The sequence below is a fragment of the Babylonia areolata genome, chromosome 4 (assembly GCF_041734735.1).
Source record: "Babylonia areolata isolate BAREFJ2019XMU chromosome 4, ASM4173473v1, whole genome shotgun sequence".
NCBI lineage: Eukaryota > Metazoa > Mollusca > Gastropoda > Neogastropoda > Buccinidae > Babylonia > Babylonia areolata.
In genome coordinates this window covers 34,193,433-34,218,018 of record NC_134879.1, presented here as the reverse complement: position 1 = coordinate 34,218,018, position 24,586 = coordinate 34,193,433, and the positions used below count along the sequence as shown (strand labels likewise).

The following is a 24,586-nucleotide window of genomic DNA, read 5'->3' as shown; positions in this document are numbered from 1 at the left end:
GGGGGGTGGGGGTTTAAAAAAAAAAATACCATGCTTCTGTTCTGAAGAGAAATTGTGAAGGTATGGTCAGTTCTTTCCAAAAATCTGATGTTCATCTTTCAGATTGGAAGATGACCATGACTTCACTGTCAGATGGAGGCACTGCGGTGCGTCTTATTTTCTGCTGCACATGCTCCTCTAGTGATCTTGCATCACCAGGTAGGGATTTCCAGCTACTGGGATTGATGTCGAGGTCTTTGAGGCAGTTTTCCACTGAGCACTTTCCCCTGGCTCATTACACACCACAGGGTACTGTTTTGGCAGTCCAACTGTCTGACTTCACATGACATGGCCAGCCCATGTTTTGGGCTTTCTGCGTTCAGGATTTTATCCTACCATTATATGTGAAGTCTGCAGAAGCAGCTCAAGTGGAAGTGCTGTGGACAGTTCCGGTCTCACTGGCATGGAAGAGGACGGTGAGTACCACTGCTCGGTAGACCTTCAGTTTGATATTTAGGTCGAGTCCTCTCCGCTCCCATGCATTGTTATGGAGTCTCACCAAGGTGGTACTAGCTTTGGCAGTTCTGTTGCTGATGTCTGCATAAAAGTGTACTGCTCAGATAGGTGAAGCTGTTGCCTACCTGTATCTTGTGGCCCGCTACTGTGATGGGTGGTTCCTGCTAGGGCATTCTGGGTGCCGGCTGGCACATAACTTTGGTCTTCCAAAAAATCCTTCTGGACAGAGAATTGCCAATGAGATTGGTTCATATATGATCTCTCTCTATATATAATATGTTAATGTATTGCTTTGAACTTCAGCTCTGTAGGGTGGTTGAAGGTCAGTTTTCACTTATTTGGTTTCCAGACAAAGTAGTTCAACGTTATTTTTCTTGCCTTCACAATGTTGGTTATCTCCGCTCTGCCTGCAGAAAAGTGGTGTAGTGTATGTGGATTTATCTGAAACAGGGTGCCAAAATGACAACTGCTCTTGAAACCGACTTTCAAAAGAAGCTAGATAGCAATGTAAAAAGAAAGGCTACAAAGTTGGAATAGTCATTTTGTAACATCAATTTCTTTACAAATTAAAATAGAAAATGTGCAAAACCTAATAGTTCCCATACAGAATTTGAGACTTCATGAAATTCAGTATCAACTGGCTTATAACATAGAGGTGAAAGATAAAAGGTCACACACATTCAGTTTGTTAGATGTTTCTCTTTTCATGTGCCCATACTCTGTACATCATAAAATCAGTTGTATTTAGTAAATATAAATTGAATGTGTGGATCATTGTATACTAAAATGCAATATTCAGTGCTAGTCTTGTGATTCATACTAATCTGTTGATCTCAGTATCATTTTTGGTTTTTGCACATTGCATTAAGTTATGGCAGAAGGAAAAGTACCCCGAGCACTTCATTTGACATTCACAAAAATGACCTTTAGTGGACAAAACAGGTGCTTTTTATTTTTCATGCATTTCATTTGTACATGTTTATCAGTGTAGTAGTAAACTGCTAATTGCCATTTCTGTACCTTTGTTTTAAATTATACTGTGCCTCATGAAAAGCAGAAATAACAAAGGTACAATTTGGGTAGCACTAAGCAGCAATAGCTTAAAGTGTGCCTTTTGTCAAGGATCAAAACTTGCTGTATTATTTGCATGTAATGCTCGCAATTCCTTATGAGTGGATAGGTGTTGCTAAAGTGAATCTTTACGCAGTGCAGACATTCCTTTGTCCCCCTTTCGAAAGTTTGCCAAGTTTCTGTGTGCCGAGTCCCAGCTGGTTGCAAACTTGTGTATAGCTTTGTTTTGCCTTAAAAGAAAGGTATCTGTGATAGTGAGGTTGCCAAGGCATTTGGTTTCCTTATCCATTTGATGGGGTGTTTTTTTTGTTGTTGGTTGGTTTCACATGGTAATGCTGCAGTTGTGCAGAAAAGGGTTGCAGGCATTCCCATATTGGCTGTTTACCATGTTTTTATGTTATGCCCCTTCCCTTGAGCAAGGACTGAAGGCATGTTGGTTTTTCGGGTTATGCATTTGGGTCATTTCTGCAAGACTGGCCATACCATTTTGGGTCGAGTTGTGAAATGGAAAAATGGGTGCATTGGCCCAAACCTAAAGTGGCACATGCAATTATTGGGCTGGAAATTGCTGAACTGAACCCTTTTGGGGGGCCGGCATGAAGAAATCTCCAGTTTGGAGATAGGTTATTGCTGCCCCACCCCCAAATTTTCTTTCGCTGCAGATTTTCGAAAGAAAATACCACATTGTTAATGCCTCATTTTTCCTGCTTTCCCCCCCCCCCCTTCAAGTTACATCTAAAATGATAAAAAGGTCGTTCTCTTCAAGCCTTGCAATATGAAAGGCACAGGGAACCTTAAGGGTTTAGTACCATTTGTTAGTTTGCCTTGAAAATAAAGCTTCAAGTGTCATTTTTTTTTCCAGTTGTTGAAATTTTGTTCGATGCGAGCTGTTTAGTGAACAGGGCGTTTCAATCTTTTCCATGTTTGTCACAGACATGGTGCACTATTTGCTGGCACTGCTTTTTACATGGACCAAAGTGGCAGAATGGTCATGCTAGACATTCATCTACCAATACAGTGTCTGTGTTTCCTTTTCTCCAAGTTTGACTGGAATATCAAACTGAGCGTGTCATTTGGATGACGTAAGCCAGGTCCCATTTGCAGCATGCACTTTGTGCACTGAAAAGAACCCATAGTCTCGTCTTCTGGCAAAATTCTGTAGAAAAAATCCACTCTGATCGGTACACATATGCATGCACTCAGGAACTGACCAGTATGGAATTTGGGTTACGCTGCTGGTCAGGCATCTGCTTGGCAGATGTGGTGTAGCGTATATGGTTTTGTCCGAACGCAGTGACGCCTCCTTGAGAAACTGAAACTGAGAAACTGAAACATGGCACAGGTAGAGTTTTTTTTTGTTGTTGCTACACTCCTTAGAAAAGGCTGTTCCTCCTGTGTTAGAAACCATGTGCACTGTCTAAGACAGCTGCATCTTGGGCGTCTTAGCCAGCTCAAAGGTGAAGATCAAAAGGGTGCTTAGCTTCTGAGATGAAGTGCTGATCGGTTAAGTTAGCAAGCACAAGTGACACTTCCAATCCTTAACTTTGAACTTGCTAAAAACGGTAAATGCAGTTGATAGCCAGAGATAAATACCACACAATATCATTTTATTGACACAAACCCACAAAAATGTTAAAATGCATGCCTCAGTTGCAAAATACACCTTGACATGTTTATCTCTTACCAATTAATCTAAAAGAACCTGCTATACCTCCTACCAAATGTTCATGAACTACTCAAGTACCACTCAAAATATGTGCACATGCACATTAGAATACAGGCATGCTTTTTGTGTATGATGCTAAAATGTTCCATTTTTTGCGTGTGTCTGTCAGAATACCTAAGGCTAAACCAATTTCAATGCAGCTTTAGTCAAGAGCTCATTTCTGTTCAGATAAGCAAGTCACAATAATCGAATTAAGTTGCAGGTGTCATGCCCCAACCTAAACATACACATCACCTGACCTATACACATAGATTCCAATTTCTTCTGCATTTGCATGTAAAAACAGATTCAATGAATCAAACACCAGCTGGATTGTTTTCCCATCACTGCATTCACACAGCATCTGTCCTGAACAAATCTGCCCTTAAAATTAATTTCATTTCATTTATACCAATAATAAAACTTACAAAATAATTTAAAAATCGAACAGCAAAATCACCTTGTGGTGTATCACACTAGTATGCTGACTGAAAGAAGGAAATCCAGCACAAAGTGCATAGATCATCACCACCACTCACCTGCAGCGAATGCAGGGCACAGAATAAAAGGAACTGATAAAGCAGTTGAATACTAATTTTTTTTAAAAGATACACATACAGTGCACAACACATTCACCCACTGATGACAAAGACCATACATTAATACCTACTGTGATATTTCAATTCTAATTATAAAATGCTTGATACTTTTCTATAAAATAAAATCCAATAAATTATGACTATTGACTCAAGTTATCAATTGTTTTTATGAATAATAGTTAATTCCAATAAATTCCAATAGTTTAAAAATTCAAATTCATTAGTGACAATTATCAATCCAGTTTATAAATTGTTTCATGGGATTAATGATATATTAGTGTAAGAACATCTTTATAAAACTAAGCATTGCCTTCAGACATCTTAATTCCTCATGAACCAAAAAATAGACCCACTGCACAACTTTGGCACAGTTCATAGGATGCCAAACATAAATGACAATACCTTAAAACATCTTTTCAACTGGGTAATCCCTTCACGACAGACACCAGGTTGTCTGAGAGGAGGAGGAGGAAATGTCAGTAGAGGATCACCTGTCCTGCCTGTCCAGATTCTCCAATCTGTCCACCTAGGTTTAAGGAATTCCCCTGGAAATCAGCTTGCACTTCGGTGGAGACTATGGAGATCTTCGCTGCTGTTAAGGACAGAAATTTATTTGTTTGCAAATATATAAACCTAGATGTCAACTTTTTGTTCCTAATATGGTGGTGTCCATTCATTCATTATATGATACAGCATAATTCTACATGCTACATTCTGATAATACCCGATTCTCCTAAACTAAGCTGAACTTGTAAACTTAATCCTGATCAATGCATCAAATATTTCACTTGTGTCTTGGTTTTCATTGCACGTCTGCTTTAATCTGATAATGAGTTTATATCATAATTTAAACCAATATTTTTGGAGGGGTGGGTTGATGAAGGGGAATCATGAACCCCAGCCAAGAGCACAGATCCAGCATCTTGGAAGTGTGATTCTGGCACAGGACCTGCAACTGGACCAAAATTAGCCAGCACACAATGTTACCATTTTTGCCAGCTTTGTTATTTAAGTCAACACCAAAGAGGCTTTGCAGCAAATAATCAGTTTAAAAAAAATTACAGCAGCTGCATTCTGTTAAAAATAGAGCATTTGCTTTGTAAAGATCATGTCAACAGAATCATTGCTGCCATTCTGTCATATGCCCAGTTCAATGGGAGGTTTTTCCGTCATACATAGAAAGAAAATGTTATATTTTTGCACCTGTCATGGTTTAAAACTGCAAGCCTTCAATTGTCTACAATGACATGGTTTCAAATTACAAGCCTTTAAACTTTTGCAATGGACATTGTTTCTATCGCAAGCCTTTGATTTTTTCCAATGGCCATGGTTTCAAATAGCAAGCCTATAAAGAATTTATGTAATGGTCATGGTTTCCAGTTGCAAGCCTTTAGAATCCACAATATTCTTTCTTTTCATAGTTCCTCAGGAGGTTAAAAAAAAAAGAAGGAAAAAATAGAGGGAAATCATGTGTAAGTATCCATACTTATAACTGGTCATTTTTCACAAACCACAAACCATTACAGTGATGCTGTAATTTACGGATACATACACAAAAATATGATTGACAAAAAAACATGCCAGGTCAAGAAAACATGCCTGTGCTCATTTTTCACAGACTATCAGAGCGACATTTTTTCATCTGTTCAAATCATCTGTCTGTTGCTCCTGCCCATGAGATTCTCACCAAACCGGATCCAGGTGGAAGGGAGATAATCCAGAAAGCCTGCGGTCAGTGACTTTCATGTATTCTATGCAGTGATGTCAATGCACGCAAACAGCAATTCATGTGCAAGAGCAACATAGCAGAGCGGGTAGTGATCAAACTTTTTAAACATTTCAAATTTGTGGAAGTGGATTTGCCTTTTACCCTTTTACTTTGATCTTGTTATCATTGTCGACTTGTGCCAGCTGACATTACCACTTGGACTTACACTTTTCCATACCAAAAAAAAACAAGCGAGCTGAACATCAGTCAATTCCAAATGATTGTCTGTCAATTCTTTCTTCACATCATTTCAATGACTGACTGAACCAAAAATACAGGACAACACACAAATTTCTAGCTCTTAACATTTTGTCCAGCTGCAGAAATACAATGACAAAGGATGAACCAACCTGCATTGTCTTCACTGCATGGAGTACTTGAGGGTAGAGGGAAGTACAGTTTCAGCAGTCTTGCGTACCTGGACATGTCTTCATCAGTCGATGCACAGAGAATGATTCGGTCCATCTGCCACCCACACACACAAAGTCACTGACTGACACTGGCAGTGCACTAGGCTGTAAAGGCTGCACAAAAAACTTGCCTATTATCATGTCTGACTTGTATGAATCAGCAGTCATAGAGTTTTAATTTTCCTTCATGTAAAAAAACAAAAACAAAAAAACCCCTAAGAATTACAAGAAAAACTGCTTAGTCAGGTTTATGCTAGTAGCTACTGATTATCTAGCAATGATTATGGTTGCTGACAAAATTCTGTAGAAAAATTCACTTCGAAAGGAAAAACAAATTTTAAAAACTGCAAGCAGGAAAAAAAAAGGGTGGCAATCTCAGTGTGGTGCTCTCTCTGGAGAATGCAGCCTGAATTTCACACTGAGAAATCTGTTGTGACAATAATGAGTAATGTAATTCAATACAACACATTACAAGCTGACTTGGATGAGCTTCAAAATGTTATGGAGTAAACTGCACTGCTGGCTTTCATGAATAACACTTCATGTTTGTTTTGTTTGTTTTTGTATTGTTTTTTGTTGTTTTTTAACTGAATGTTTTTTAATTAAATCAGCAGATCAATACCGAACATCACCACTGAGCCAGATCCAAGTGTGACTGCAGGCCAGCCAAACATGGACTGTAGAAACATTTACATGCTCATTTTATGGTGGATGAATGACAAAATTTGTTTTCTTCTTCCACGTAAATGGTAGTTTTGGATTGTTGACTATACAAAATGAGTAGGTAGCAAAAAGCAAATACGCAGTCTTCAGCTGACAGGTTTCTGTTTCAAGAAATTTTGGTGATGACTAACCTGTATATTCAAGTTTACAACTGTTCCATCCCTGTGCAGATGAACATGTTCAATCAAGAAATCCAATAGAGAGAAGGGAGGAAGCAGAGTACATAAAATAAATAAATGAATAAATGAAAAGGAGAGACATACAGAGATACAGTGAGAGAGGGATAGAAAGAGATAATGTGTGAAAATATACAAGCCATACTTGATAATACAATATTAGCTGTATACCCTACTCCCTCCCCCCCGACTGAAAGCAGGAGAATAAGAAATACAGAGGAGCACACAGCAAGGATATATGTTTGTTGTTGGGTTTTGTTGGTTTTGTTTTTGCTGCCCCATCATCTGCACTGTTTCAGTGGCATTACTCCCACACCACTCATTCCGCGTCCCCCGTACATAGCCACACCCAGGTTTGTCTGTTGCAGTCCAAGTGTCGGCAATCCACAGGGATCCATCAATGTTAGGTCGCCATGCAGCCACACACCAGAGGAGACCCTATACCACTTCTGAGTCACTTCAGTGGTGTTCAGTAGTGCCTGTTCTGATTTAACGTACTTAAGACACCACCTACTAACTCCCTACTGATGACAATAATGGCTTTATCACAAAGTCAGACTGAGTGAGTGTCTTCACCAGAGTGGACACTGATGATGATGATGATAATGCTGCTATGGAGGTCCATTTAGGTTTGGGACTATGTCAACCAGGCCCAAGAGATACAGACACTTGCAGAAATGGTCATAAAATTAGAGCAACACACCCAAAGACGCATCCGTGAAGTGGATGATACTTGACTGTGTGGTCCCAGTCTCCCCATTTAAGCCCATAGCACACTCAACTCTGGGTAGGAGCTGGCCATGAGCTGAAAAATCCACCTCCGCTGGGATATGAACTCCTGTCTTCTCAGCCGTCTGTCCATGATGCTAACCATTTCATCAAGGCAGCTGGTTGCCAGGATACATGTTTGTCAATTTGGTGAAGAAGGGGGATCAATGTAGGGGGAAGGATAAGACATTTGATGATACAGGGGCTGAGTTCACGCCTGCTCTGCTCACCAGTGAAAGGCCTGTTATGGTTCAGGATCTCCATCATCATTTATCATCTGAACTTCCCTCTTGGGACTGCAATACTTTCCAGCTAAATCAGTCACACCACTGATAATAACAGGAACACACAAACTAACAACTGCGTTTCAAATCGATGCAACACTGACTTCATTTCACCGAGGTTCGGAAGTCAAGGGAACAAGAGGTCAGACACATGGACACAATACCTGGATTTAAAAAACAAAAGAAAAAAAAAAGGTGTTTACCTCAGCCACGTAAGAAGGGTTCATGTCCATCCACAACTGGATCCCCTGCACTGACATATCGCACATTTCCTCCACACTGTAGTCTGGGGACACACAACACGTACCCATTAACATGTGGACATTTCCCCCACATTGAAGTCTGGGGACACACAACATGTACCCATTAACATGTGCACATTTCCCCCACATTGAAGTCTGGGGACACACAACATGTACCCATTAACATGTGCACATTTCCCCCACATTGAGGTCTGGGGACACACAACACGTACCCATTAACATGTGGACATTTCCCCCACATTGAGGTCTGGGGACACACAACACGTACCCATTAACATGTGGACATTTCCCCCACATTGAGGTCTGGGGACACACAACACGTACCCATTAACATGTGCACATTTCCTCCACATTGAGGTCTGGGGACACACAACACGTACCCATTAACATGTGGACATTTCCTCCACATTGAGGTCTGGGGACACACAACACGTACCCATTAACATGTGCACATTTCTCCACATTGAGGTCTGGGGACACACAACACGTACCCATTAACATGTGCACATTTCCTCCACATTGAAGTCTGGGGACACACAACACGTACCCATTAACATGTGGACATTTCCTCCACATTGAGGTCTGGGGACACACAACACGTACCCATTAACATGTGGACATTTCCTCCACATTGAGGTCTGGGGACACACAACACGTACCCATTAACATGTGCACATTTCCTCCACATTGAGGTCTGGGGACACACAACACGTACCCATTAACATGTGCACATTTCCTCCACATTGAGGTCTGGGGACACACAACACGTACCCATTAACATGTGCACATTTCCTCCACATTGAGGTCTGGGGACACACAACACGTACCCATTAACATGTGCACATTTCTCCACATTGAAGTCTGGGGACACACAACACGTACCCATTAACATGTGCACATTTCCTCCACATTGAAGTCTGGGGACACACAACACGTACCCATTAACATGTGCACATTTCCTCCACATTGAGGTCTGGGGACACACAACACGTACCCATTAACATGTGGACTGTCCACACACACAATATACACACCCATCAACATGTATACTATCCACTCACAGTATACACACTCATTAATATAAGTACTACCCACACACACAATATGCACACCCATTAACATATATTATCCACACACACATACACACCCATTAACATATGTACTATCCTTATACACACCCATTAACATGTGGACTGTCCAAACACACACAATATACATACCCATTATCATATGTACTATCCATACACATATAATATACACACCCATTAACATATATACTATCCATATGCACATTATCCACACTCAACATATTTACCAAACACACAATATACCTTCATTAACATATGTACTAACCATACACAATATACACACTCATTAAAATATGTACTATTCATACACACAACAATAAGCACATACACAAATAGACACCCATTAATATGTGCACTATCCATAGACACACAACATATATACACATGCATTAACATGTTCACCATCCACACACACTAACACATACACCCATTAGGATGTGCACTACAAACACACACACAAACACACCCATTAACATGTGCACTACACACACATCAACGCATATACATGCATATTAGCATGTGCACTATCCACACACACAACACATGATTATACACATGCTTGAACTCAGAGCCTTGTGTCTGAGCACTGCTCTGGCATCAAAATTAGTCTCCTTTAAACTGCTTTCACATTCCTACATTTGCATAGACCTACATTTGCAAAGAAAGGAGGCAAGCTTCTTCAGTATTTCAGGTGTGTCCACACATGCTTTGGAGGAAAAACAGTGTATTTTCTGCACTTTTCTTTCTGCATCAATATGGTAGGGAAGCCTGCCGAAGTTGTATACTCCCCAGTATTAAACGGATTAATATGTGCCTTACCTATACACACACGCAACACATGGTGGTGTGTCCATCGAGATCGATGATGACCATCGTTGTCATCCAGCAGGGGGATGGGGGGTGGGTGGTGGTGGGGTGGGGGGGGAGGGTGCTCATGAATCTATCTGTGAATGCGCAGATGGCTGAATAGTCCGATCTGCGCACGAAATGTTCGCTGACAGTTGGGGCAGACAAAGACAGGCATATCATTGTCAGGGAGCTTGTTTGCCCGTGACTTTCTGGCCTACCTCTTCTGAACAGCTGCAGCAGTCCTGTTGGCCTCGCACAACTTGGCGCCTTTGTGCACAGCAGCGCGCCATTTGTCACGGTCCACTGCAGATTCCTCCCAGGAGTCAGGGTTGATATCGAACGCTTTCAGAGAGACTTTCAGAGTATCTCTGAAGCGCTTCTTCTGACCTCCATGTGATCTCTTCCCTTGTTGCAGCTTGCCATAGAAGAGCCTTTTGGGCAGCCGATGGTCTGGCATGCGCGCCATGTGTCCAGCCCAGCGAAGCTGGGACTGCATCAGGATGGTGAAGATGCTGGGAAGGGTGGCTTTTGCGAGCACCTCTGTGTCTGGGGTCCTGTCTTGCCACTTGATGTTCAGTAGCTTCCTGAGGCATGTTGTGTGGAAGCGGTTCAGCTTCTTGGCATGTCGTTGGTACACTGTCCAAGTTTCGCAGGCGTACAGTAGTGTGGGGACAACTACTGCTCTGTAGACCTTTAGCTTGGTCTCAAGACTAATGCCTCTTCTGTTCCAGACATTTGCACTGAGTCTGCCAAAAGTTGCGCTTGCTCTTGCAATCCTGACGTTCACTTCATCGTCGATGGTCGCATTTCGTGACAGTGTGCTGCCAAGGTATGTGAACCGCTCCACCGCACTGAGTCTCTGACCGTTGACTGTGATGTTGGGCTCAACGTAGGGTTTCCCTGGGGCTGGCTGATGGAGAACTTCAGTTTTCCTCATGCTGATGGTAAGGCCGAAGTTCCTGCTGGCGGTGGCAAACTTGTCGACACTGAGTTGCATGTCAGCTTCAGATCCAGCGTTGAGGGCACAATCATCAGCAAACAAAAAGTCTCTGATGATGTCTGTCATGACCTTCGTTTTTGCTTGAAGCCTTCTGAGGTTAAACAACTTGCCATCTGTTCGGTACTTTAGGCCGATTCCAACATCGCCATCTCTGAAGGCATCAGTAAGCATTGCAGAGAACATGAGGCTGAACAGCGTTGGAGCCAGGACGCAGCCTTGCTTGACACCATTTGTGACAGCAAAAGGAGCACACGCAACACATACACAAACCTTGTAACACGTGCTATCAGTACACTATAAAACATACATGTGCTTTAACATGTGCACTATCCACACACATGCATTAACACGTATACACATGCATTTACATGTGCACTATCCATACACACACATTTAACATTTTCATGTGCACTATGCACATACACATTAACATATATACATGTGCATCAATACATGCACTGTCCACATACACACATTAACACATATGCATGGGCATTAACAGTAAAATATAGTATTAACAGTAACAGACAGTAACATATAGTGATATACACACAACATGTACTATCTATAATCAACTTGTGACCCCAAATGTGGTATGGACAATTACAGAAAACCAAAAACACATCTATATTTATCAGAATGTTTGCATCAAAGTTGAAGTATTAACAGTCCTTCATGTGAAAATTTCCTTTGCAACACTGCAAGTGCTATGAACTTTCTGAGTCTTAAAAAAACCCAACCAGTTTGTCTGCAGGAAAAAAGTTACAAAATGAGAATGCAGACTTTGAATATTAATACATGAACATTAACCTGCGCACTACCCACACGTACAATGTTTGCCTACACACATTCCTAATGTCCGTCTCTCATGTGTGGTCATTTCCACTTTATTTACTCCCTTTTCTTTTAAGCCCCACTATGAAATACTTACACACTCAAGCAACCTGCATAATTATATTAAAAGCTTTTATTTATTTAATCTTCAATGACATTAATATTTAGAACATTATTTCTTTGCAAACATTTTTCTGAACAGTTTGCAGATTTTTCTAATATTAGCATTTCTGACTCGACTTACCCTTATATCCAGACGTAATGCATGGGAAAGCCTGAAAAGGACAACCATAGCCATTATTTGAAAGCTTCAAATATGTGCCGAAAAGCGTTCAACATTGTGCTTCATCTACCATTACTATGACAGTAATTACTTTGTGCTGCTGCGACTCTGCCTTTGTGAAGAAGTGAGGTAAAGAATAGGCCATGTTCATTCACTAATTCATGGATCATGACCCAGAGGGCAGGGATCTGGTAAACAAGGAGGAAAACTTGCCAACATGCAAGAATGAAAGGTGAGGGGTTTAGGGGGTGTGCCATCAGCACATGATCACACTGCTGGGTTTCTAATTACAAGCACTCAACTCTCAAAAGGTGGGAATACTACTTATAATTGCAGAAACACCCCCAACATCTTAACCGACAGGCCTTTATGTGCTGTCTTTTAATTTACATATTCATTTGTTCTCAGTACGTACTTGTCTAATTCTCTTGTGTGTTCTAACCTGGTTATGCGAATTGAATATCCTCATCCTTGAATGTATGTCCGATCAAACAAACATCTAAGAACATATTCCTTCCGTGTATTCTTATTTTTAGGTGTCCTTGTCCATTTTTGGCACCTATGTATATGTAAACTTATTACTGTATAAATGAAGGATTTTTTTAAAAATAATGAAACAGAGGGGTCTACTACTCACCACTGACTTCAGCTTGTGCAGTTTGACATATTCCAGACTTCCATAGTAACAAGAGGCCTGCTTTGTAGGAGCACCTCCAATAATTCCCACTGCATGGATCACATCTGGCAGGAGGAAATAACTCAAGTCAACCAGGCATCAATTTAGTAACCGCTCCATGTTAACCACTGAACCAGACATCAATTGACTAAATGCTCCAAGCTAGCCAGCCATCAATTTACTAACCACTCCAAGCTAAACACTGAACCAGGCATCTATTTACTAACCACTTCAAGCTCACCAGACATCAATTTACTAACATCTACAGGTTAACCAGGCATCAGTTTACTAACCACTCTAATCTAACCACCAAATCAGGCATCAATTTATTAACCCTTCCACGCTAACCACCAAACCAGGCATCCATTTACTAACCACTCCAAGTTAACTAGGCATCAGTTTACTGACCACTCCAAGTTAACTAGGCATCAGTTTACTGACCACTCCAAGTTAACTAGGCATCAGTTTACTGACCACTCCAAGTTAACCAGACATCAGTTTACTGACCACTCCAAGTTAACTAGGCATCAGTTTACTGACCACTCCAAGTTAACTAGGCATCAATTTACTGACCACTCCAAGTTAACTAGGCATCAGTTTACTGACCACTCCAAGTTAACTAGGCATCAGTTTACTGACCACTCCAAGTTAACTAGGCATCAGTTTACTGACCACTCCAAGTTAACCAGACATCAGTTTACTGACCACTCCAAGTTAACTAGGCATCAATTTACTGACCACTCCAAGTTAACTAGGCATCAGTTTACTAACCACTCCAAGTTAACCAGACATCAGTTTACTGACCACTCCAAGTTAACTAGGCATCAGTTTACTGACCACTCCAAGTTAACTAGGCATCAGTTTACTAACCACTCCAAGTTAACTAGGCATCAGTTTACTGACCACTCTAAGTTAACCAGACATCAATTTACTGACCACTCCAAGTTAACTAGGCATCAGTTTACTGACCACTCTAAGTTAACTAGGCATCAGTTTACTGACCACTCTAAGTTAACTAGGCATCAGTTTACTGACCACTCCAAGTTAACTAGGCATCAGTTTACTGACCACTCCAAGTTAACCAGGCATCAGTTTACTGACCACTCCAAGTTAACCAGGCATCAGTTTACTGACCACTCCAAGCTAACCAGGCATCAGTTTACTGACCACTCCAAGTTAACCAGGAATCAGTTTACTGACCACTCCAAGCTAACCAGGCATCAGTTTACTAACCACTCCAAGCCAACCAGGCATCAGTTTACTGACATTAACAATTTTAAAAGGTTAAAGGTCCCATAGCCTTTAATGGCCATCAGATCAGGGCATTGAATTCAAGTCCACTGTGTCCAGGACTCGGCACAGGAAGGCCAGGCACAATTCTCTTCTGCCGTTTTTATCTGCCCCATCTGATATCAGCTACCCATTCACACCTGGGTGAAGTGAGGAAAATGGAAGAGCCTTTTCAAGGACATAACATGCTGAAATGGGACCTTTAACCCTGATCACAGGTGATCTCTGGACCACAACTACAAGACCTAAGCAATTCAACATGGCGCCTCCTTAAGGAGGAGGGATTTTCTTTAATGTCCCATCACACATATCGGTGATTGAAGACATTTTGTTAAAGTATTTGTATATACATTTGAGTGTTATCGGTTAGAAGGGGTGGGAGATGTGAATGAATGGAGAGTTGGGGGAAACTGGGCAAATGAGGGTGAAAGGAGGGTGAAATTTGAGAAAAAATATCTAAATACAATGAGCCTCTTTAAAACAACATTAAAAAGGCCAATGCCAGTCAAGTCTTGTTCAACACTGGCACAGGAATATAAACAGCTGCAAGCTTTTAAAAAGCACTTATGTTGAACAGAGTTCTGATCCAGGAATGATTGTTCATCTGGTATACATAACTCGGGTGGGGGGCGGCACAAAAACTTTGAAGACAAAAAACAGAAAATAACTGAAGTCACTTTACAGTAGATCCAGAATACCTCTCTGGCACAGTCCACAGCCACATTTCTCACCAGCCTTCAGGGAAAAAATTCAATTATTATTATTAAACGTAGTACAGCAACAAACATCAGGAAAAAGTGTATATACAGCAGCAGAAACCAAACAATGCCAAAAAACATTTTCTGACACCAAAAAACTAGATTTTTGTTTCAAGATGTCATCACATGTCAACTGGTCCATAATCCCTACACTTTCTTTTTTTTTTTCTTTTTTTTTTTTTTTTCTTTTTTTTTGTTTGTTTGTTGTTGTCTAAGCAGATGCCTGACCTATACATAAACCCAATGCACTGGGCTTCCCTTGAGACCCATACTCTCCATTTAGTGGTTTATGTAAAACAACAGGAAATAAAACAAAATAAATACTCATATAATAAAAATAAAAGATAAGAAAAAGGCAATGATAGAAATAAAATACGAAAAAACGGTCCAAAAGAAGACATGATAATTTTTTTTTCTAAAAAGACTGTGGATACTGACACTTGGCAGGCAGCCTGTAGCCAGCGGTGACCTGAACGCTCCCTGGGTAACACCCGGTCAGTGTGCCACACTCCTGGGCCAGGGAGGGACCAGCCGCTCTGTGGACACCTCTTGCCACTGAGGATGTCAACAACACAACCATCAAGGCACAGAAACCTGTTGGAAGGAGTGCTTGATATAACAATGATTATCGAAATATACCTATTTGAAGGAGTGATTTATATAATAATAATAATAATAATAATATAATAACAGCATTAATAATAATAATAATGATAACAACAACAACAAGATGATGATGATATAATGATGATAATAATAAGAAGAAGAAGAAGAAGAAGAATGATCATGATAAGGATGACCATGATAATGATAACAACAACAACAACAACAACAACAAAGAGAATAATAATGATAAAGCCTCTCCATATCAAACATGCTCAATTGTGCTGCACAATATGAAAAAAAACCCCAACTAACTGACGTGTAAAACAAAGTTTAAACATAGAGATGAAAACTTACGTAACACTAAACAGAATGGATCAAACATTTTTCACACATACTAACACAACAAACATCACACACAACAACACTCATTGCACACATACTAACATAACAAACATCACACACATTTCATTGTACACATACATCGCAATACCTACATGATGCTTTAACAGTAAGATGCACAAACATGCATCACAACATGCATAAATACACACAACTTGTGTGCTCAGCTACAAATAACAGCCTTTCAATTCACTTTCAACTGTGTCACGTTGGATTTTTTTAATTTCTGATAAAGATTTTAATCCAAACTTAATACCAGTCATAAAATATTGGCCATTTCAAACTTACATTTTCGTTATCTGGTGGACTAAAAGAGCAAAATACCAAATAAAAACCATTGCCCTTAGCTACTTCACAATAGGGAGTTCAGTGAAAAATGAAAGAGGGTCATTTCAATGATTACTGGTAAATATAAACAGTCAGTGTATCTTCATATTATCAATCAACAGCAGATATCATCAATGATTACTGGTAAATATAAACAGTCAGTGTATCTTCACATTATCAATCAACAGCAGATATCATCAATGATTACTGGTAAATATAAACAGTGTATCTTCATATTATCAATCAACAGCAGATATCATCAATGATTACTGGTAAATATAAACAGTCAGTGTATCTTCATATTATCAATCAACAGCAGATATCATCAATGATTACTGGTAAATATAAACAGTCAGTGTATCTTCATATTATCAATCAACAGCAGATATCATCAATGATTACTGGCAAATATAAACAGTCAGTGTATCTTCACATTATCAATCAACAGCAAATATCAAATCAGCTATAAAAAGCCAAAAGTTTTATCTGACCAGACTGTGGGTTCAAATGTCAGAGGTATAATGGGATTTTTTTTTTTCAGTCTGAGGAATGAAGAGCACAATGGTAAATGAATGCCACTGAAATGGCACCAAAACAGGACAAAAAATGAAACCTACCATAATTCCATGTTCCGAAAAGATCAAAATCGTCAGAAGACACAAGTGCTGTGTGGCTGTATGTGTACAAACATGCCTAGCCCTAACTGGACCTGAGTAATAATATAATTATTAGAGAGCAGCAGCACTGAAAGTCACCAAGTCATTATAATCACAAATATATTTCTTCTTAAGATTTGGCATGAAAATAATTAAAATCAAATCTACACTGGGCAGCAAATGATTTATTTCATAACGAAAGCTTCAAACACTTGTTCAGCACAGCACACATAAATATGTGCATATGTATATGTAAATGATACATTTTGAGTGGAATAGATTCCCCCCAGAATAAGTGTGACTGCTTACATTGCTGGGGTAAAATGGTCTAACATGTGAAAGCCCACTTGTGTAAATGAATGAACAAGTCACAGCCAGTGATTGAAGGGAGGAGGAGGGTGGAACAGATGTTTTCCCTTTTATTTAATGACATATCAAAATGATTTATTTATTTTTTGACAACACTAATCCTCTCTTATATGTATGTCATTATGTATTTTCCATTTGTGGTTGTGTTTTTTGTTGATTTTTTTTTTTATCATTTATTTCCCTTATCTTTTCTTGCATGTTGACTTATATCAATTGTGTTATCAAAGGAAAGGAAACCACAAAATGTTTTATGTTTTTTTTAGAAATTGACATACATTTATGCATTCAAGATACATGTAGTGGATAAAGAGCCCAAGATTGTCCCACTTTAAATAGCGCTTGGACACATATGCACTGATTACAATGTACACAGCATACAGAAAACTTACTGCTGTAAGCTTGAGGTAACACGGTGTCTTTGCCAGTGATGCCACTTATCAGTGTGGTGGCTTTTTGTTATTTTTTTTGTCGGCTGAGCTGTTTGAAATTAGTTGCAATGAAAGTGTTCTCAAGCACAGAAGTGCAGAAAAATGTCAACCAACCGCTGACTGGCTCATGACAATATTTCTTATATTATTTTAAACCACCACCACCACCCCCAAGCCCCCACCTGCAGAGGGTCCCAGAGGAATCAATCTCTGGCTTTATAGTATACACAGGGAACTGGAAAGGCAGAAAATAATGGACAAAAGAAAATAAAGATGACAAATAAGATGTTTTTTTAGAATAAAGAGGACATATTCAAGCACACATTTCCGGAAAATGGGAATGCTTACTATGAAGCGCACAGCAACCCCACATTGACAATTTGTATGACAAGTTTTGTTTCATTTGTTTTTAAGGCAACACTTTTCCTCTTACCTGCTCCACCACGCATCTCTGAGTTCTTGGTGGGATTGACAATGGCATCAACCTCCATTACAGTGATGTCTGCCTGAACCAACGAGATCGTCCTGTTAAACTCTGCGTTGTACTGGATGGGGCAACCGAATCTATCATCTGAAAATAAACACTGCAGTTCTCAGTACACCAGCAGCACAAAAAGGGAGGGGAAACAAAGAGGGGGTGGAGAGAGGAAACACCATGACAAGGAGAAATAAAGATGGAAAAAAAACTGAAGTCAAATTGCATACATGCCTAGACTAATCAAGTGATAACTGATTCTGTGAAAACAATACACACACACACACACACACACACACACACACACACACTGGCAGAACTGTCACAATTCCGCTCTGAATCTATACCATTCGTGTCTGCCAATGTTAAACTGCTTTAACGCAATCAACAATTTTCTACTCCAAACTCAGTAAAAGTGCTCAGTTTCAGGTGCCTTATATCAAGTCTACAAATTCATCTTTTATCGTCAAAACTTAATTCATATTCATTAGAAATGTGTTGATCCTTTTCATTTTCAACCATTCCAACGTGAATCAGTCCAGGGATCAAACAACATTGTACATCTGGCAACAAACACAAGTTTCCCTTTTCTGACCCAGCAAGTGGTGATTTGCTTGACCCCCTACATCACCACTGCAGTTAGCGTGACCTGCATGGACAGCTGTGAGGTGTGGGCAATGATCACTTCACCTGCCGGTACATCATCACTGCAATGTCCTTCCTTTTCTCTTTTTCCTCAACTATTCTAAATAAATAGAAAACCCTTTGTGACTGGCTTCTATACATCTCTAGCCTGTCTGACGATCTTTTAATGCAATCATACTAAATCCTTTTCCCCTTTATCCTCTAAATCCTTAAATTCAAAACACTACCCTAACCTTACCACCCAGCACTGACATGGTCACATTTGCACACAATGTCCATACACACTGCAACTGCACTCAAACACACTGTCAACCTTGCAGCTTTCAAAATCATACATGAACAAAGTCTGACAAAGAAAACAATACACACACAAGCACGGAAAAGAGAAAGAAAAGGAAGTCAGTCAGGCAGTGCAGAAAGAGAACAGCTCCTTACAGTCATCCAGTCCATCAATAGGAGGGGTAGTCTCCCCTGTTGCTCCCCATGCCTTGATGTCTTCCAAGGTCAGCACATCTTTCAGCTTGCAGCGGTACAGCTTTCGTCTTTGACTCACCGACAGGCTGACGGATCTCTCTGAAACACAGGCAAACTCAACACAATGACAGCAGTATGGATGAGGGAAAAAAAGGCGAGTGGGATTAAGTGGGATGGCAGTTCTGTTTCAAGGTGCCAAACATATGGACTGATCCATACACATCTCTTTAAAAAGGTTATAAAAAAAAAAAAGTTAAAGAAAAGAAAAGAAAAAAGGAACAGATGCTGGCCTACACATAAACCCAACATGCTGATCGGTCCTTAAGAAAAATACCCTAGGTTTGTGTAAAATATTAACGAAACAAAATACACAAGTCAGTACATTAATTTAACTATAATAATATGAAAGCTACAAAGAAGGCATAAAACTCAGTGAGCTAAGAGCCATGCAGTAATACTAGAAAATAAGGAATACTCTACCCTCTTTGGTTAATCCGCTCAAATACAGACCATTGCAAGAGACCGATTCTTCACTGTGTAGTTATCCAGTGAAGTACTTCCCTCACCCCACCCCCTGATACTGTCTTCCTCTTGACTTTATTCCCGTTCTTCACAATGATACAGTAAGCCCATCACATACAGGACAAAGATCCCACGCAGACTGCAGTGTTGGCTGAATTAAAAACAAAAATCAAACAAATAAATGGAGGCTCCACCGATTCATTCCAAACTCTTAATAATGATGGGTCATTTCCAGAACAAATAATATAAAGAAAATCTTCCAAAACAGCACAATGGATTTTGTCATGTCCAACATTTGCTATTAATTATTTTTGCGTTCAACTGATAGGTCAACGTATCCCCATCCTTGCAGGAACCATTTTGACACTGCCACTGTGCCAGTTTCAATCATGTAATTTTCTGCTCTGACAAGGTCCGAAGCTGCGACCCCTACAAAACCCGGAGGCTACATTATTACTATCGGCAATATCCGCAATTTTCCCCTCAAGGCGGAATGAGTGTTATTCACAAGACGTGGACGTTCACAAGGCGGAGTGGATTGGAAGAAATGTGGAACTGCCTCTTTTCTCTGGGCCTACAATTCCCTCCGGCACCATAAAAAAAAGAAATTGTACAATGCTAACTGCCTTTTTAAGGTATTAAAACAACGAATTAACTTTGCTTATATCTAGTATAGCTAATGGTAATAAAAACGATATCAAAGAATAAAAATTACTTGCATTCGTACCATTCTTGGACTTTCTTCCCCCAGATTCAAAAGACTGAGAAAAAAATAATGCTCCAAAGAATGGAGGAGACCATTACATGGTCAAATGATGGCCACAGTCAACTGGTCAGAAGGAAAATTACTAAAACTCTCAAAAAGTTAATAAGTTTGCTCAATTTAGCCCACGGGTAAACTTTGCTGGTAAAAATCAAGATTTGAACTTCGCTTTTGTCAGGCCTACCAGAAATTTAAAAAAATAAATAAAAAATCCACTTATAATGTGACACCCTGATTCCCAACTAGCTGCACACATTTGACAGTCAATTTATGACATAGTTCACAGGAGACAGAGCTACAACTGCCCCATTGTTACCAAGTTAACATATGGTGAGTGTTTTCTAATATTAGTAGACAGAATTCTTCTTTTAACTAATTAATTATTTCAAGTTATCATGAAACAATAGAACAAATACATATTTGTTATCAGAACGAAACTTTCAGCTCGAGTGCACAGTGCCATCCGGTGCATGCGCATAACCCCACAACAGAAAGGCTGATAACCCGGCGAGATTCGATACCACCTCCACATCCTTGCCCCCTCCCGAGAGAGAGAGAGAGAGGTGAAACAAAACCCTCATTATGAATCAAGTTATTTTCAAAACAGCTATTGTAATATTTGACAACGGTTGGGTGGAATTCTCAATCCCTCATTCTTCCCTCAACCCCCAATCAATCATGTCGATTCGACTTTTTCTGAGTAAATGTTGGAAAATTGTACTTTTATATGAAGGGAAATAAGTTAAAGTCTGCCGCAATGTCTTCGTCGAAGTGATTGTATTTTACGATTGTTCCCACAGGTAGACTACTTAATGGGGGTCGAAAGGAAATCTTGCTGGAACTGACTCGGCATGTTATTTGGGTTGAGGCACACAGCGCATACTGATATTCGAAGGGAAAATGCACTCATAGTTTCCCTATAAACTTACCCGTCCGTCTGTACAACATCTGAAAGTATTGTTCTGAAATATTTGAAACCACATTCGTGGAAGCTGAGGGAGAGACAAGAAATCTAAAAGGAAATCTTCGATATCTACAAAAAATCTCCCCTCTCCACATCATTTATTTCTGTTCCCAGTTTACGCAAGCCCACTACTGACTTAAGTTTGTGTACAAAGAAATCACTGATATTACTGTGAAAGAAATACCTCTTTCGGCGTTTATGTTCACAACGTTGGCGTCACTTCCCGAAGCTGCTGGTTCGTCTAGCACTGATGAAATATGCCTCAGAGAATACGAAGACGCTCTGGTTCTGGGCACACAGTTCCCCATCTTGCTTTTTTTTCGGCTTTGTGGTTGTTCTCTTCCCCCCGACGCGGACGTTCGACAGGAAACTGGTCATCAGTTTCCCCTCAGAACTCACGGGGACTCCGTGAGCCGAACATATGTTCTCATGAACACGGGACTTGGTGGGTGTTAAAGCCAAAGGTGACAACTCACTCTCTCTCCATCGAACTGGACCTGGCTTTTTCTGGTGCGCGTGCTCAATGTGTGTGTGTGTGTGTGGATGTGTGTGTGTGTGTGCGTGCGTGCGTGTGTGTGTGTGTGTGTATAGAACGAAGGAAGATCACGTTTAGCGGGTTATTACAGACAAATGTACACACGTATAGCCAGGCCTACACAAATAATTTTGTGGGTGGGTGCAGTGACAGAAAAAGGGCGTCGAGGGGTTTTGACTTATGATTTTATCTATGTGTGTGTAAGTGTGTGCGCACCGTTTCTTTGTCAGCGGCAAGAATGAGTCCTTGACTGTTCTTTGATTTGTCTTTGTCTTTCCGCATATATTTTATTTTTATGCATATACTTATTTGTTTATTTTGTGTAATTATTTTATGTCCATGTTTTGTTTTGCCAAACCCTAAAGTAGGTTCTCAAGTTCTGACCAGCTCGTTGTGAATAATTATGAGACGGTCAGGCATTTGCTTGTTTTGTTGTTGTTGTTTTTATTTTAAAAAATGTGGTTTATCATAATTTATGGATCACTCAGCACGTTTCGACACTTCCTTGAAACTGAAACTTTCTTTTTCTTTTTTGTTTTCATTTTTTTCTTTTTTCTTTTCTTGTTTATTCTTTCTTTTTTCTTTTCTTGTTTATTCTTTCTTTTTTGTTCTCATTTTTACGCACATTTTTCGCAACCACCTTCAAGAGAGACATGTGCGTGGGAGGGACTGATGGAGGAGGGGGTGGGGGAGGCAGCGGCCGAACCTAAAATATGTATGCTGTCGTCTTGCCGCGTGAACAACACGTGTGTGTTACATTACAGGTAGGTCTGTGTGTGTGTGAATGTGTGTGTGTGTGTGTGTGTGTGTGTGTGTGTGTGTGTGTGTGTGCGTGCGTGCGCGCGCACGAGCGCGTTAGTGAGTGAGTGAGTGTGTGTGTGTGTGTGTGTGTGTGTGTGTGTGTGTGTGTGTGTGTGTGTGTGTGTGTGTGTGTGCTGGGTATTTCGTGAAATGTGAAAGGAAACTTCCAGTAAACGCCGTTTTTCACGTTTCTCTCCCTTTAAAAAGTAAATCGTGTCGGGGAAATACTTCCATGACTCGTCTATCCTCTCTCTCTCGCGCGCGCTTGTGTGTGTGTGTGTGTGTGTGTGTGTGCGTGCGTGCGTGCGTGCGTACGTGCGTGTATGTGTTTGTGTGTTCGGTTCAGTTACCGTGAAAAACAAAAAGCCGACAGAATTACAGAATCTTTAAAAACAACAAAAAAATGAGTGTTACAAGCAATTTATGTACTTATAATCTAACTTGTAACAAACCATGGCTGCTGCATGGACTGCTTGAAGCTTTGCTGTCTTTCATTCTGGATGTTATCCTTACTGTTTCAACTGATGCACCGAGTTCCGTCTACACGCGTTTCGCCTACGCACTGTCTATTACGTAAACGTTCGTTTTCCGGCTCTACACCTTGTGCACCAGACTACAGCACTGACACTTTGATTGAGTTTATCACTGGCATTGACACCTCTGAAAATGTGCATTCTCCGAATGTGAATTGCATACGAGCATGCGTCCTGCATTTCTATCTGTGTTTGGCCGTTTATGGAGACATCGTTGATCTTTTTCAGCCAGGCGATCGTTTCGTCTGTGAATGGCCGCTGTTCTTGTTGCTCAGTCCTCGTGTTCACCAACAGCTTCAGTGTTCAGAAGACTGAATACAGATTCAGTTTCAATTATCTCATCACTAATGCGCATTATTCGAAGTAAGCCTGTGTTCAGTTGTACAATCAATAATTACTGTATTATCACTGGTCATTTGTGAAGGACAATGACTCTCAAACTAAGAGTCAAAATTGCACTGGCTCTTAGCGCTGCAGCCTTGAGGGCTAGTTGGTCTTTGGGAACCATCCCAAAACCGACTGTCCCAAAACCCTCTTGGCCGAGGGAGTGGGGTTGTAACTTTGGCAAGATACTCTCCATTGTAATCAAATTCTAGCCCAGATAGTTAGGAAAGCAGTTGCCTCCTCTGCTGTTCTGATGGTCATTTGTCGAACACGACTTTCATACACACAATTACCTTACAGTCAGATTAATACAAATGTATTGTATCGGAGCAAAATGCACTGATGGCCTAATTGTTTCACAACTTCAAGTTGAAAAAAAAATGGGGGTTTTCTATCAGAAGATGTGAGCATGACTTCACCTGTCGGAGAAACCAACGCGTGTGTGTATAGGCGAATGTCAGCGTTCAAGTATGCAAAATGTGTGGCACCTGTTTCATCACCTCAGAAAAGCATGCAAAGAATAAGCAGTCAACAGACACCGTAATTTGCTGATGTGGTGTTGCATTTGTAGATCCGTTTTCACATTCTGACGCCTTTTAAAACTGAATCCGATACTCTCTCTCTCTCTCTCTAACACTTAAACATGAACAAAACACACAATTAAA

General features: G+C 40.3%; 1 protein-coding gene across 1 annotated transcript; it reads right to left on the bottom strand.

Moving 5' to 3' along the window:
- Positions 1-2: 2 nt before the first annotated feature.
- Positions 3-22,118, bottom strand: LOC143281104 (macro domain-containing protein CT2219-like). Its single transcript, XM_076586061.1, has 9 exons — positions 21,853-22,118; positions 19,381-19,518; positions 18,259-18,396; positions 15,479-15,595; positions 12,954-13,057; positions 12,278-12,308; positions 8,203-8,285; positions 5,989-6,103; positions 3-4,462 (listed from the first exon to the last, which is right to left on the bottom strand). The coding sequence occupies exons 1-9, from the start codon at positions 21,974-21,976 to the stop codon at positions 4,347-4,349; spliced, it is 966 nt and encodes a 321-aa protein (XP_076442176.1). The 5' UTR covers positions 21,977-22,118; the 3' UTR covers positions 3-4,346.
- Between the last annotated feature and the right edge of the window lie 2,468 nt (positions 22,119-24,586).